Genomic DNA, 15,159 nt, shown 5'->3' with positions numbered 1-15,159 from the left:
AACTGCCCAAGGGCTCAAAACCATTCACTCTATTTGGATTTATATTTGACATGTATAAAAGCATGAAAGTAATAAGTCAAGCAGTAACATGTCTCAAATCCCAAAAAATGCATAAATGCAATCTAAAATCAAATTTCAGTGAACAATTTGTGATTGCTATTTACCTGGCCATCATATGAGTATAAATCCATATGTCCTGATGGGAAGCCTTTGGCCCAGTTTGTAAAGTAAACTCCTGTTCCATCCGTCCAGAGGAACCTCAGTTCATGATTTATATCATTTAATCCAATCCATGTATCAGTAACAAAATCTTTCATATGGAAGGTGAGGAAAGCTAGAGTAAAAAAAAGGCAAAGAAAAAGAGAAATACTTTTAATGAAGGACAATTGAAATGTTTGGCCTCACTGAGACTGGTGATATTAAATATTTTTTCTGAAATACAGAACACTTCATTGTTGACAACACAAGTAGGTAAGATGAAAAGGAGGTGACTTTTGAGTTTAATGAACAGGGAACCAGGTATATAACTGTGGCTTTAGGCAAAATACTTCAGCTAAGTATCTAACCTAGTACTGGGATGAATCCCAAAAGCATGGCAGAAATGCTTTCTGTAATGTCTCAAGACATTTTTGAATCCTAGTCCCATAATTGACTTAGAAATATACAGCCATGTAGAGCACATACATTTTTGATAATCCCACCAAGAGTGGTTACCCCGCAATGGCATCATACAGACAGCACCATTGAGCACCTACAACTTGTGCATCTGCACAAGTAGTGCTGTTATAGAACTGCAAGAGTGTTTCTTCTCTCCCTGGAACACCTGGGCAACAGCCTGCACTGTCTCAGCAGGGATCAGAATGCACCAGTGACGTGCTTAAAATGAGTCTCAGCAGAATTATTCATCACAAGCAAACCAATTACCACAGCTTTGCACAGTCCAGGAAGGTACCTGTGTGTCTTAGGTAGCGTGGCTAGCTCACAAATAGAGCAGGCTAGGTCAGCTGGCATTCATCAGCCCACTAATCCACAATACATCAAACACTGTGATAAAATGAACATATCGTGGCTTTTTTCAATGGCTACATTGTTGTGAGTTTACTTTTCTCTGCAAACAATAGATTAATTTCTGTCTGCTCTATCAACCATTCACATTCCTTTAGTCTTTCAAAATGAACGCAACTTACAATTCCAGAAATGAAACCTGTAGACTTCTTTGCCAATGTTAGTATTGCTGTTCTGCCAGAAACTGTAACAGGAACTCAAGCCTTTATGTCTATGTTGCCAGCAATAACAATAGCTTTGTGCTAATAGCTTTATTGCTCATTTCTCTTTTATCTAGAATTCAAGCCCTATACATGAACCACCTGAAATCTGTACTGCAGAAATTATGTTGGATAGGAATCTAACTATGTTTGAAAAGTGAAGGTTTGATTCTTCATTTCTTCACATGTGGAAAACATAAGTAGTACTAAGTTCATGTCAGCAGTCTAAATATAAAGTATTTAATTGCTCAGACTACAACACAGACTTGCTTTACAATGGTTGCTTTTTCAGTATGCTCTTTTGAGTTCATAAACAGTATGTGTTGTGCAGCATCTGTTTCTCATCACTGTAGTATAAAACAGTATTTCTAAAAAGACGATGTTATTAACATCTATCAAAATCTTCCCCGATTTTTAATTTGAATGTGAGCCATGTTTATTCAAGCATGAAGTAATTTCCCTCTGCTCATCTCCCCCAGTCAGGGGTGCAGCTCTTAGGTTCATTAAAATAAGCTCCTCTAAGTGAAAAGAATGGTGCATCTATGTGGTGAGTTGTGGGTAGGTGTATGAGCAGTCAAACCTCTGCCCCAAGCTGCCCAGAGACAGCAAATTCAGATCCTAAAGGTGTTCTGCTTGAGTTAATAGGAAAGCCACGCAGCGAGTTAATGCCACCTAGTGAAACTACATCATTTGGAATGGAACTTTCTTGGTTCAGCTGGCATCATGTGTAAGCAGAAAAAGCACTACTTTGGCTGCGAAGACAATATACATGTATCTCTCTCTAAGCCAACATTAAAATTTGGCAGATTCAGGTGAAGACTTCATTGTAAATTTCCAAAAATTATATGTTTTGGAACAAAAATCACAAGTGCAGTCATTATTCAAATCCTGTCCATATTCGCACAAACAACAGCCATCCTGTAAAGATTAAATGTCATCTCATCTAGTTGCTATAAAACTATACACAGTACCTTGCACTTGTTCATTAGGGATAGTGGCCAGGTTTCCTCCTAAATTCATGCAAGCTGTTCGTGCAGCACGCCAAGTGACACGTTCATCTTCTGTAGATCCAAATATTTTGTAACACTAAAACATGAACAAATTCTGTCTATATTATCTTTGCTCCAGTATCCCTCACAGATTGAAAACCACTACTTTAAGCAAATCAGGATGGAGAAAAGGCAGTAAAATAATGCATTTATCTGAAAAAAACCCACATTCAGCTTAAAATGAGCTTTTTGTGCTGATCCTTGTTCTATATAAAATTGAAGGTCTCAAGAAAGTGTTTTGCTCAACAAGACACCTACTGGATTTGATCTGAAATCCCTAGAAAATAAGCAAAAACTGACTTTTTATAGACAGTCAGCTAACAGTGGCAAGTTATGCATGACTGATATTAGTCTACCTGTTTGTTTATTTGACTCTACAAAGCATACCACATTTGTAAAGTTAAGGAAAACAAAATGTATTCAGTACCTAAAAAGCATTATGGTTTGGTTAAAAAACATCAAGATCAAAGCATCAATACTTCAGGAACTGTGTCTAAACTCTTTAGGAAATGCATATCAAAAGGTTGGAAGAGATGACTAGAGAATGACTTTCGTTAACTGCAACTGAATATGCTCATCTGCCACTTCATTAGAAGCATGAAAAAAGCACCTTTCCTGCAAAACAGTGGATGGGCAAAGAAAGAAAAGCATGCACAGGTCAACCAGCTCTCTGCAAAAAAAAAAAAAAATAATATTTTACTTTAATAAGAAACAATGTTATTAAATAATTCCCTTGCTTTCTATTTAGTGCTTTGCCAAATATCCAACATGTGCTGTATTTATTATGGTACCTTATTATGAAAGGAAAGCCAAGTTGGATGACATCCTTTTAGAGTTGAAGGTGTTGTTGGAGGAACAGTTGAATTAACGGAACTGTTGTGCCTTTCACATATGTAGGGATTTGGATAACCACAGTTTATATCATTCCAAAATCCTGAATGTAAGACAAATGGCGAACTGTATGACACCACATGCAGAGCAGGTTAAATGGAAATCAATTTCACTCATTCTTACACAAAGTGCTTTTAGCTGAAAGATCAAATCCTCAGAGTCTCTTAGTTTATTATCGTTCTATATCATCATCTAGGATAAATATGTCACTTTATACACACTGTAATTACAGAATGTTAAAAGCAGTGTAGAACCAGGCACTAGAAATATCAATTTTATAGTGGCACATTAGGTCAATTTTAATAAAAAATATAAAACAGTTGTATAGCAATCACAACCACAGACCTCTATCAGAGCTTCCCCATGCTAGGCTTAAGGTAAACACATGAGCACAAAACTATTAAGTCCTGAATATAATACTATGGTCTACTTCTATAACATTTTGCAAAACAACAGAAAAAAGGGGGGAAGGGGTGACTCTCAGAAGAAAAAAAGAGTTGTGACACAAACACACAAATAATGTAATTCAGGAACAAACATACAAAACTCACCTAAATTCTTATACATAACTACACAGTTTTCATCATTATTTGCAAAGTTAGGTTCATGTGGTGCCCATGCCAGATAATTCACTGGAGTGCCATCCATCCAGCTTAAGAAAAACAATCCAACAAAACACTTCTTTAACATACAAATAGAATTGGTTCCATGTTACAAAAAGTAATTTTGCAATATGTTTAATATAGCTGTACATAGTTTAATACTCAGAATAATCATTCGAGCCAACATGAAAGCCAGACATTATTTCAGCATGAGAGGGCCCAGATGCTCACCATTTCCCCCAAGTCATACATTCCCTGTGCCTGTTGCAGAGATAAGAGATTTTATTAGTAACACTGGTAAAATGTTTGATCTTTCCCCCATGCAGAGGAAAAAGGCATGACAAACCACCTACAAGGAAATTCCTGCGACAGTGTGCTTTACCATAAGGTAAAATACCAACATCAAAAAAGTTGTACATCCACCTAGATTAAACAATAAAGAACAAAATCATAACCAGGCAACCAAACACTTACTAGGAGACATATTCCTATTGGACTGCAAGTGACAGAGGTGCCCAGGTTCGCCCTTCAGGCACATACACAAGGTACTTCACTTAAAGATATAGTAATCTTAGGGTCCTTACAAAAACAATGGAATGGCAGAGACACCTCATGTTCAGAAGGTCATCTGGCCCACCTAACATCCTAATTATCCTCTGAAAGGTCCTCATTGTCACTGTGGACTATAAGGAGAACCAAGAACTACCAGGCATCTATCCAGGCACTTCAAGACCCAGACTGAACTGAATCCAGGCCTAAATTAGCATCACGTGTAAAAATCAATATGGTGGTGCATACTGACATTCAGAAAAGCTTGCAGAAAACCTGCTTATCCTCACAGTGCACCTTAAGTTATATAATGGCAACAGTTACCTTTGTTCTACAAAACGAAAATAGGTTGCATTTTTCCCTTTATTACAGTCTGTTCCCAACAGTTAAGGAGGGGGGAAAAGAATGCTTTTACCTACAAAGATCTTATATATTTTGAGTTGGGGCATCTACTTATATTTTCAATATAAATCATGGAATAAAGGAAACTAGAATTCCTGAATAAAAATTCAAAATACATTACCTGCAGTGTAATTTTTCTACTAGCTTTGGGCGCATTCTGTTTAGGAAACATGCAGTATTTCTCCTGGATAATCTGGAGCTAAATTAATATGGAATTAAACCACTTGAGAATACAACCATGTTTAAATTAAGACCCAAAACTAGGTATGTTCTTTGAAAATCCATGCCCTATTGAGTTAACTTGTTTGGTCCCACAGACTACAAAATCTTAAAACAAACAGTAAAGCAGAACTTTCCAAATCTAATAGACCTGATGTAAACTTGAAAAAAAAATAATGCTTTTATATTGTTAAAGAATAAGTCAAATTTTAGGGTTTATGGATCTACTCTAGCTTCCAGTGGTATCAAGGAGAAATTCCACTTACTGGAAAAGGAGTTGGTCTTCTACAAAGAAAAAATTTCACCAGTGTCAACAGGAAATACTTTTTTAAAATTCCTAATATTAGCTATATTTTATTGGAGTATGGACAAGGAAGACAACAGCTGAGGGCAAAATTCAGATCAAGCTTTTTTTCCTGCTATAATCAAATATAGAATAACAGTAATATTAGTAGGGTTATACCTAACAACAGAAAGGAGATTAAAAAAAAAGGGGATTCAATATAATGCCACATTGTGGTATATTTACTACAGAATACATTTTTACAACCTTCATAATAAAAAACCACTAAGTATGAAAGTCCCACAGAATTCAGAGGAAAAGCATTCTTATCTGCTTTGATAGGCCACAATTTCATTCAAGCACTTCATTACTTTTGCTCTGCTCAGTAGATTTCTTTATTTTAAAGCACAATGCAAGACTGATGGTTCTAGTTGGCCTACCTTGTCCGTTGGTCAACACTCAGTTGTAAACCAATGAAATATGAATCCTCTTTGCCATTTTTCAAGATCTAGAATGCAAAGATTAAAATTGTATAAATGTCCTCTTTTTATCATAGAAATCTATTATGCTAATAATGAGTAATATATATCTGACTGACAGAGGATATGAATTGCTATATTCTCTAGCTACAACATTTAAGTTAAAGCAGCTCAGGTGACAGTTCACAGTGAGACTTCACCATTGGCCAAAAGGTGTGGTCATTATATCAACACTTCTCACAGTCTTACTTGAAAGTCACTGAAATCAGCACCTCTTGCACAGTCTCTGCAGTGGACATCATCTGACAAATTTCTTGCAAGGGATAAGCCTTCCTACAATTTGGATACAAATTGGTATAGGCCCTTGTGTCATCTCACTGCCAATCTTCAGCCAGCTCAGGAAAAGTTTTATGTAGTTCAAATGTGACTTTTAAGCACATTCTTGACTAAAAGAATTTGGCCTCAAGACAGTATAAACAGGCAACCAACCCCAGCCACCTAGGAAATATAATTTAAAAGCTCTTTCTCATGGCATAATCCATGCTTCAAGCTGTTCTTCCTGCATAATTATATTCTCCCCACAAGGAGAAGGAGGCAAAGGGGCAAACTTGAGGACCAAAAAGAGGCTGCTAGGTAGACTACATCCCAGATACACTGACAAGATCAAAAGCCAATGTTCTGAGGGTTACATGTAAGCCAATATCTGTTTTGATCCACTACTTTAGATATTTTGAGTTTATCTGTTGATAAACTTTACTTTCAGTTAACTCACCCACCTTACGGAATCGTAGCTCACAAGTATAAGACTTCTGGCTAAAATGAAGCCACAGATCAATTAAAAGTAAGCATTAAGATTTACCTTGGCACGTTACCAGTTGCAGATAGATATAATGTGGTGTAACTGTCACATTGAATAGGAAAAGCAGATAATAATCTGTTTAATGCTTACTATGCTTATTTCTACACAAAATACCAAACCAAAATCGTCTTTGTCTCAGCTATGAAACAATCTAAAAAAAGACTTGAGTTTGTTCTTCATATTAATCTGGCTTAATGCTACTGGAATTTCACTATCATACAACTTGTAGGGAGAACACCAGGGTGAAAAGGATTAGTGCCCATGCTCACTTGTTTTGGATGATTTATTCCATACTATTAATGATTTTTCTTACATATCGCCAGAGGAACTTTCTCTCTGTTTCACTCTCAATGACGGCAAGGTCTCCAAAGTTCCTTTTGCAGAACTCACGACCTTTTTCCATAGGAACACTCTCTGTGCTGAAATAATATTGTTTGTCTTCATATATAATCCATCCATCCTCAGTAGTCTTGTATTCTGTAAGATAAATGGTAAGCTAACTATATTGTTCCTGAGATACAAGACATTCTCATTAGTAAAATTTTAAAAATGCTTTTAGACATACACACACACAAATAGTAACAGCAATAACACTTACTGGGTGCAGGAGATTCTGTTGGTTCAGGCTTTACACTTGCCCCTGTAAGACAAAAAAAAAATTATTATGATTGTACACTTTCCACTATAAGAGAAAATACTTATTATGATCGATAGGCATGGTTTTTTATTGACACTGAATTTTATGGTTAGCAATGGATTTAACATCAAAAACTAGAAGGAACTAAATAGCCTAAATCTCTGATTTTTGGTACACTATGCAATTTTAAATACATATTCTTGTTCCCTGAGGCTCTAGACTTAAGCTATTCTTAATGTGCAAGGTATTATAAAATACCTTGACATTGACCTGAATTAAGTAATTATTTTGGGTATTCGCTGGATGCAGAAAACCTTATGTCCAAAAGCATTAACTGTATTAAGACAGTCCTGTGTCTTCCTCTCCCTCCTTTCCTCAGGTCACTTATACATGAATTCTGGCTTAAGCCAGAGGTAGCAGGAATGCAGGCTGGGTTATCTTCTTCCATGGTGCCCTAGCTACTACAGAGTGAGATTCTTTCCATCTGTATCTGGTTGAAAAAAATTTCTATCTGGATTTTAAAAATTTCCCTAGATAAAATCTCATTGGAAAAGATATCAAGAAATTAACGGGTCCTTTCTGTAAAGAAGACTTCAGGCTAAAGAATTCCTCTGTTTGTTTTTGCTATGGCATCATGGAGATGGCATCCTGGATGGCATCATTAGGATCTCAGGAAAACAATTTCTAGTACAAGAGATCTCTGTCTTTATAGGTTTACCAATTTATTTTGTGCTAAAATATATTTAATCTCACAGATACTGGCATTTAATAAAAAATTCTCTGCCTAAGAAATTCTTTTACTAATATAAAGCAGAGCTGGTGCTTTACTGTCAATAATCTAATGCAGCATTTTTATTTTGCTCCCCTCCCTCCCAGTATAACAACGTGATAAAATGTTGAAATAAGCACTTTCTAAAATACTCTAACTTAGGTAGATGCACTGCTTGTGGAACTCAAGGTTTCCCGAAATTATAAATTTTGTCTTGATGTCTTCAGAAAATAAAAAGCTTGATACTCAGATATCAAGAGAATTTAGCAAGAAACCAACACATGAATATAAAACCCAGTCAAAGCAAGAGAAAGTATCTTGAAACCAGGCTCCATCTCACAACTACAGATTCAATTAGCTGCCAAAACAGTACCTGAACTAAGTAAAGGAAGGAGTTTTCACACATAAAAATTCAAGTATGTGAACTGATTTGCAAGCTATTTTCTAATAACTTGAAACTCAACTCAGAAAAAAAAATCCAAAATAGGATTTGTTGGAGAAGGCATGAAATTCTCTAAATGAAAAGTCAAAAGTGAAAGTGAATATTCAAACTAACATTGCTTATTTTTCAAGTATCACATTCTCCCTTCTGAAATCATAGAGAAAGATCAGTGAGAAGTCCCAGCAGGGCACCAAAGGCTCTGTATCTTTAAATGTGTTGAAGCCATGGAAATCCTTATACCAGTTTGATATTTCACATTCCACAGGGAACCATTCTGATAAACAGGTTTTGAATTTTTTTATTTCTTAAAGTTAAGGAAAAAACCAATTGAGGATCTTTTCTTATTATACTAATACACAGGAGTAAGAGATACCTTTTCTTATCTGGCAAATCCATCCATATAGATAATCACAGTGCCTGTCATTCCAAAGCATGCTAGAATCACCACTGATCTCTGCACAAAGTTCAATTCCTTGATAATTATTGGGTTCTCCAAAGCCCCAGTTTTCATACCTCACCTATGACAGAAAAGGTTTCGTGAAGATTCTGTTATATAGAAAGAAAATAATGGCGAGAGGGAGCAGACAGCATCAAACCACAGACCTACAACTTGTGCCTACTGTCAGTTTTAAAACTTAGAGAAGAGGAAACCAGAATCTCCCCCTACAAATGCTGACATTGCAAACTTTTTTTCAGATTGCAGCTGGACTGCAGCTTAGATAACAGTTGGTTTTGATCACACTTGGAAGAATATTGACATTTTTTATAGGACGTAAATTCTGTAAAATTCACCTAATAAAAATGATGGGGCATGCTACATGCTGATATTAAATTAAGTATATATCCTGTATGAGTAAAATAGTATGACGTTATTGAGACACAACAAAAATGGCATTTTTCTCAAAAAAATATTACTGCTATTCTAATTTTCCTGTATAAATTCCAATTTTGGTTTTCTGTATGGTAAACTTCCATCAATATATTTTGACCAACCTTGCATGAAATACATTCACACCTCCAAAATCACTTTTGTTTCTACAGTTTTATATCTTAGTCTAAAGTACAGTCAAGTCACACTGGCATAAAACAACTGCCTTCAGCTCCATGGAGCATAGGCCAATTCAGATAAAGATTTAAATAGCAAAGAAGATAAATAGTGAAGATGGACTATTTTACTCAAAAAATCCTTGCATTTTTAAGAACATCCCTTTAGTCTATATGAGTTTAATTTTCTTGTTGATTCAATGCACATTTTCTTATCAAAAATCAGTATGTCTCAGCCAAAAAAATCAAGCCATGAAATTGTTATTCATAAGCTTTCCTAAAGAGAGCATGACACAGTAGAGGGTTATGATTAAGCATAAAATTACACAGGAACACATACACCACACACACTTGAGAAACACAGGGAATGCAAAATAACAGCTGTGCAAAATTAAATCACTCACTGGAGATCCATCACTCCAAACAAAGCCATCATCAGGATTCAAGTAATATAAGCCCATCCAGAAATGCTGGTGGTAGTAGCCATTGTTCCTAAAAAAATAACCAAAATAATAAATGTCCCATTTATAAGAAGTTTAAACATAAACCCAAAACTAATAAAGGCATTACAATATTTTTAATAATCTAGCATTCACAACAATTAAGCTTCTCTAAAAATAATCCTTAAAGCTGTTAGAAACACTAACAACCCGGGTGGAAATTAAAATTAAAATGCAACCACTTCTAGCTGTTATCATTATTAATCAACTCAGACAGATTGAAATACTGACCAAGAAAATGTCCAGATCTAATTCAACTCCTGAAAATAAGGTGGCTGAATACTTTTGTATAATGGTTCAATAGCTACTGTTGCTTCATCTATCAACTCTCCATTTCCTCTGTAAAGGCACTTACGGTTTCCAAACACAAAGTTACTTGCTGAAGTTGAATCTAATTTAAAAAACAGCACCTTAAACTAATTATTGACTGCAAGTAGACACACTTTACTGATTTATCTGAATTTATTGAGTCAATTTGTGGTAATGCAGCATCTGAGACTCTTCCTTCCTATAAGTACATAGCTGGGATTCTAGTACAGTTGTAGCATTTTGCAAGGCTGTCGTGTTTCAGTCTTGCTTCCTAGTTAGACAGGGATGTACAAGTTCATTGATCCCAGTCTATTCAGGTCATATCGCAAGTGTTACCTTTTTAAGAGTATTTGATCTCATTCAGAAATCTCACACCTGCTTTTTACAGTTCAGGGACATACAACCTTATTTACATTCCCTGTGTAGGAAAAAATGAATCTGAAGTTGCTTCTGCTTTCTAATTAGTTCATAAAAATGACAAACAATCAACACATTGACCAGATTTATATCACGACTGTTACCCTATTTGCACACTTGCTTATGTGAAAATAACTGGCATCTGTGGTAATTTTATAATATCCCCAAATCCACAGTAAATATTTTTACATCAGATGATAAATGTTGCCTCAACTAGATATCTTGCCAATCTCATTTTAGCATTAGCTTCTGGGGTGATTGCCAGTAGTCCTACAACTCCTGCTATTTCATCAGCTCTGCTTTTTTATGTGTTTGATACAGATGCAGATAATTATTCCAGACTGGCTTATACTGAAGTAAAAACATACACCTAAAATGAAATATTTCAGAAAGATCAAAAGGCTAATTCAAGTGAATGGATGACCACACTACAGATACTCACGCAATAGAACGCCATATCACATATTGTTCTTCTTTACCATTAATGGAGGCCAGATCTCCTCCTATAGCTCGACAAAACTCTTGAGATTCAAGCCATGTTTTCTTTTGCTCTCCTCTTGAAAAAGGCTAAAGAGAGCATTTTGCAATCAGACAAAATAGACCATATAGATCACAAGATCAAGAAACATCAGCTACCCAAAAGCAATTAATTTACAATTAACTTGTTCTGTGGGGATTATAGAAACTTTGAATATAAGGTTTATGAGCGTTCACTTCTGTGAAACACGGGCTTAGTATGAGTGTCTTTAAGCCAAGCTAGCAAACTGCATTGCTGACAGGAGTATCTGCTGCAAGAAAACAACTAGGAGAAAGCCACTTTTAATCTTAAAAGTACAGGAAATTCAATCTTAAAAGAATGGGAAATTACAATCAGAAGATCAGACCTGAAGATCAGACTTTAACAGAATAAACAAAACCATGAGCATTTCAATAGAAGGGAACAAGACCTCAACATATAATCTGTAAATAAGCTTATGAAACAGTAAGACATATACATACCAATTTTTATTGCATGTATGTGCAGCAAATAGAAACTACCTTAATGCAGAAATAAGCAACATACTTACTTTGAAACAGAAAGTAATACGATTGTTTGAGTCCCAACCTTCTGGACACCGGGGAACAGGAGTTGTTGTAGGAAGAGGTGGAAGTGTCACTCCCTCTGCCCACACTTTGCATAGGAACTTTGCCTTTTCTTCACATTTTATTACATCCCATAATCCACCTGCAATTCCAGTCCTCATGGCAACACAGCCCGGCTTTCTTCCTAGTTGTAAACAGGAATGCACAAAAGCAACAGTTAGGGGGTCATGAGAATTTAGAAAATGTCATATTCTATTCTGACAAGAATTACGTCTTTTTACAGAGTCAAAAATGTTTCTAATGCTAGAGCGGGTCCAGAGGAGGGCCACGAAAATCATCAGAGGGCTGGAACAGCTTTCCTATGAAGAAAGGCTGAGAGAGTTGGAGTGGTTCAGCCTGGAGAAGAGAAGGCTCCGGGGAGCCCTTACCACAGCCTTTCAATATATAAAGGGGGCTTATAAGAAAGATGGTGTGAGACTTTTTACTGGGGCCTGTTGTGACAGGACAAGGGGCAATGCTTTTAAAATGAAAGACTAGGTTTAGATTGGACATAAGGAAGAAATTTTTTTACGATGAAGGTGGTGAAACACTGGAATAGGTTGCCCAGAGATGTTGTGGATGCCTCATCATTGGAAATGTTCAAGGTCAGGTTAAACAGGGCTTTGAACTACCTGATCTAGTGCAAGATGTCCCTGCCCATGGCAGGGGGGCGTTACTAGATGATCTTTAAATGTCCCTTCCAACCCAAACCATTCTGTGATTCTATGATTCTAATTCATGAAGAAAAAAAAAAACAACAAGCATGTGGTTCATCCATATCTGAGATACTGAATTGTACCTCAAATCAAATCACCTCCAGCGGCTGACTCTAGCAACATCATAACTGTGATCCAACAAATTCTCCCCTAAAACTGAAGATGTGGTTAGAGCTAGTTTCTCAAATTTGTCTAATTTGACTACGATTTTCGAAAATGAACTTGCTATATATAAGCCTGGTATTCGCTTCATGGTCTACATAGCCTTACCACTCCAGCTGACGCATTCAAATCAGCATTTAGGCACTGAAATTAAAGAGAATCAGAGGATGTCCTGAAAAGCAAATGCAACACACCAGAACCTTGAAGGTTGATGACCATCCCCTTTCTAATGTGATCACATCAGAGATGAAATGACTTCCCACCCCCATAATCTCATTAAAACAGAAAAAAATACCAAAACTGAGTAAATAAGGAAATCACAATTGATCTAGCAAAGATGTTAACTAAAAAAAAAGATTAAACCCAAATCTTCCCTTGGCCCTCTTGTCCTTTCCTACAATCCCATTTTCTCTAAGACCAGAAATGCTTCATGCATGCTGTGATCTCACGCACCTCAGAACATGTAGTGAGCAAGTGTACTGTGAGATATGGCTGAACAGGAAGGACTTGCAATCAGGGCGCAGTATGCCTGCAGGGATTGCTCTTCCAGAGTAGTACAGACACAGACTTTCCCAGAACATATACAAATCAGAAACATGATCTCAATTTAAAGTTTCTTCCCAAGCTCATGTTAAAAACTCATTTCAGGACTAAGCAGGAAGCTAGCAACAGCACTGCATGCTTGAGAAAGCAGCCAGATATATTTGAGAGCAATTAGTCATTATATCACCAAGTGAGGGCTAAGGAATGAAGTGAAAAAATTCAAGTAGTGAGCAATGTATTTTGGGCACTGGACTCATTAAACAGTATAGAGCTATACCTACCAGGCATTTCGGAATTCCAGTGTGTAAATAAGACAGATTCGCCATTAGCCCACTTGAATGTTCCCTTTTCTTCTATATCAGAAAGTCCAATCCAAAAGTATCTTTCTGTTCTCAGCCCAACCAGGCTAGTCAGATAGGCTTGTTCATATCTGTTCAAAAGAACAAAACCATTAAAATTATACTGTTAAATTTATTTTTAAAAGTTCTAAAAGCCTTGTTATTTCCCCAGAATTACCGCTGTACCTCCTTGAAAGTGTAGCTTGGATGGATTTACTTGAACAAAGCACATAATGACATTACATAATAGATATTTTGTAAGCTTGAATACCAGAGTATTCTGTCTTCTCTTTGGACATCCAGTAAAGAAAGTGACATAATCACAGACTGACATGAAATTGGTAGGAAAGAAGAAACCTGACATGACTTATCTGTTATACCACCGTATTTTTTGAGAGTTTCTAGTACCCTTTTATTTTAATGACTTCTTGTTTCAGGCAAATCCAAAACTGGAAAAGGAATCTCAGCATTATTGAAGAAATATACAAAAGTAGAGGCTAGAGTAGCATGATGTTAAATTATCAAACTAAGGAACACTGCAAATTAGATCCAGTGATCATGCAGGAAAAGCTATGTTGGGGAAACAAACCTATGTAGAGGTAAAGCCTGTCATAGCTCATTACGGTGTTTGAACAAACAGCTCTTAAGAAATTGAAGCAAATAAAAGAAGTCTCCCCTTAACAAGGTCTGAAGACCACATTAATGTTAAACCATTTTTATGACAGCTGCAGTGCTACCTATGTTTAGAGAGCTACCATCCGTGACAGCTAGAGCTTTCACACTAGAACACATCTATTTAGATTATATAGAAACAAATAAGAGAAAGTGTGAAGCATCAAGTCAACTGCAAATGAAATAAGCTTTGTTTCTTAACCCTAACTTTCATTTTCCCAATAATCCACATTCAATAATGTGCACCAGTTGTTCAGAAATTTAGCACACACTGAACCCTGTTACATTGTGATGGATTTTCAGGTACCAAGCACTTCTATCATCATTTGTTTTGTTATTTAAATCTTTTAAAAGTAGCTCAATTCTGAGAAGACCAGATAGGTGAAAATTATATCCTCTTGCTCATTTAAACTACCTTTTGAAAGGAATTCAGAGCCATATCTCTTCATTTAATAATCAAAATTGGATTCTGCATCCCTCACTCAAGTAAAACCCATCCTCAAGCCACTACAATTAAGGAAATAGAAGACATAATTCTATTTTTTTCCTTGACATAACCATCTATATCAATACTGATTTCATAGCCATCCCTATTTTTACTATAAACTATACACATGCAAAAACTGTGAGAAGTTCTGTATCTACAGATAGCTGTCCTCTCAAGCAATGTTTTTGTCCAGATCAGAATCTTTCTTTTGGTATTCAGATGATCCTCATGCAATCCCCTCACGCAAGTAGACTTTTACATACCTGTCTTCAATAGTTGCTAAAAAGGCCTGATGCCTTCCACAGGTTTGATTTGCTTGAGAAAATGATACAAATGTATTTCCAATGAAGTAACAATAAAAACCATGTCTTTTCCAACCCTGTCAAAATAAACATTAAGTGAT

General features: G+C 36.1%; 1 protein-coding gene across 3 annotated transcripts in view; it reads right to left on the bottom strand.

Annotated features, from left to right (window-relative positions):
* The window catches only part of LOC104013315 (macrophage mannose receptor 1), a 66,834-nt gene that overhangs the window by 16,988 nt on the left and 34,687 nt on the right, over positions 1–15,159 (bottom strand). For 2 of the 3 annotated variants that reach the window (XM_087776067.1, XM_087776081.1), the window contains exons 10-23: positions 15,020–15,135; positions 13,541–13,689; positions 11,784–11,983; positions 11,159–11,283; positions 9,895–9,982; positions 8,820–8,964; positions 7,197–7,238; positions 6,912–7,075; positions 5,701–5,768; positions 4,880–4,957; positions 3,757–3,857; positions 3,106–3,248; positions 2,237–2,351; positions 165–334 (exon numbers count right to left, since the gene is read on the bottom strand). In XM_087776067.1, the coding sequence (XP_087632193.1) occupies positions 165–334; positions 2,237–2,351; positions 3,106–3,248; positions 3,757–3,857; positions 4,880–4,957; positions 5,701–5,768; positions 6,912–7,075; positions 7,197–7,238; positions 8,820–8,964; positions 9,895–9,982; positions 11,159–11,283; positions 11,784–11,983; positions 13,541–13,689; positions 15,020–15,135 (1,704 nt within the window). The remainder of the gene's footprint in view (positions 1–164; positions 335–2,236; positions 2,352–3,105; positions 3,249–3,756; positions 3,858–4,879; positions 4,958–5,700; positions 5,769–6,911; positions 7,076–7,196; positions 7,239–8,819; positions 8,965–9,894; positions 9,983–11,158; positions 11,284–11,783; positions 11,984–13,540; positions 13,690–15,019; positions 15,136–15,159) is intronic. The other variant, XM_009465804.2, reaches the window with a different exon arrangement.

This window comes from Nipponia nippon, unplaced genomic scaffold, assembly GCF_047370975.1.
Source record: "Nipponia nippon isolate SJK-2023a ecotype South Korea unplaced genomic scaffold, ASM4737097v1 scaffold_1, whole genome shotgun sequence".
NCBI lineage: Eukaryota > Metazoa > Chordata > Aves > Pelecaniformes > Threskiornithidae > Nipponia > Nipponia nippon.
Note: the sequence above shows the minus strand (reverse complement) of the source record. Positions and strands in the feature narration are given on the sequence as shown.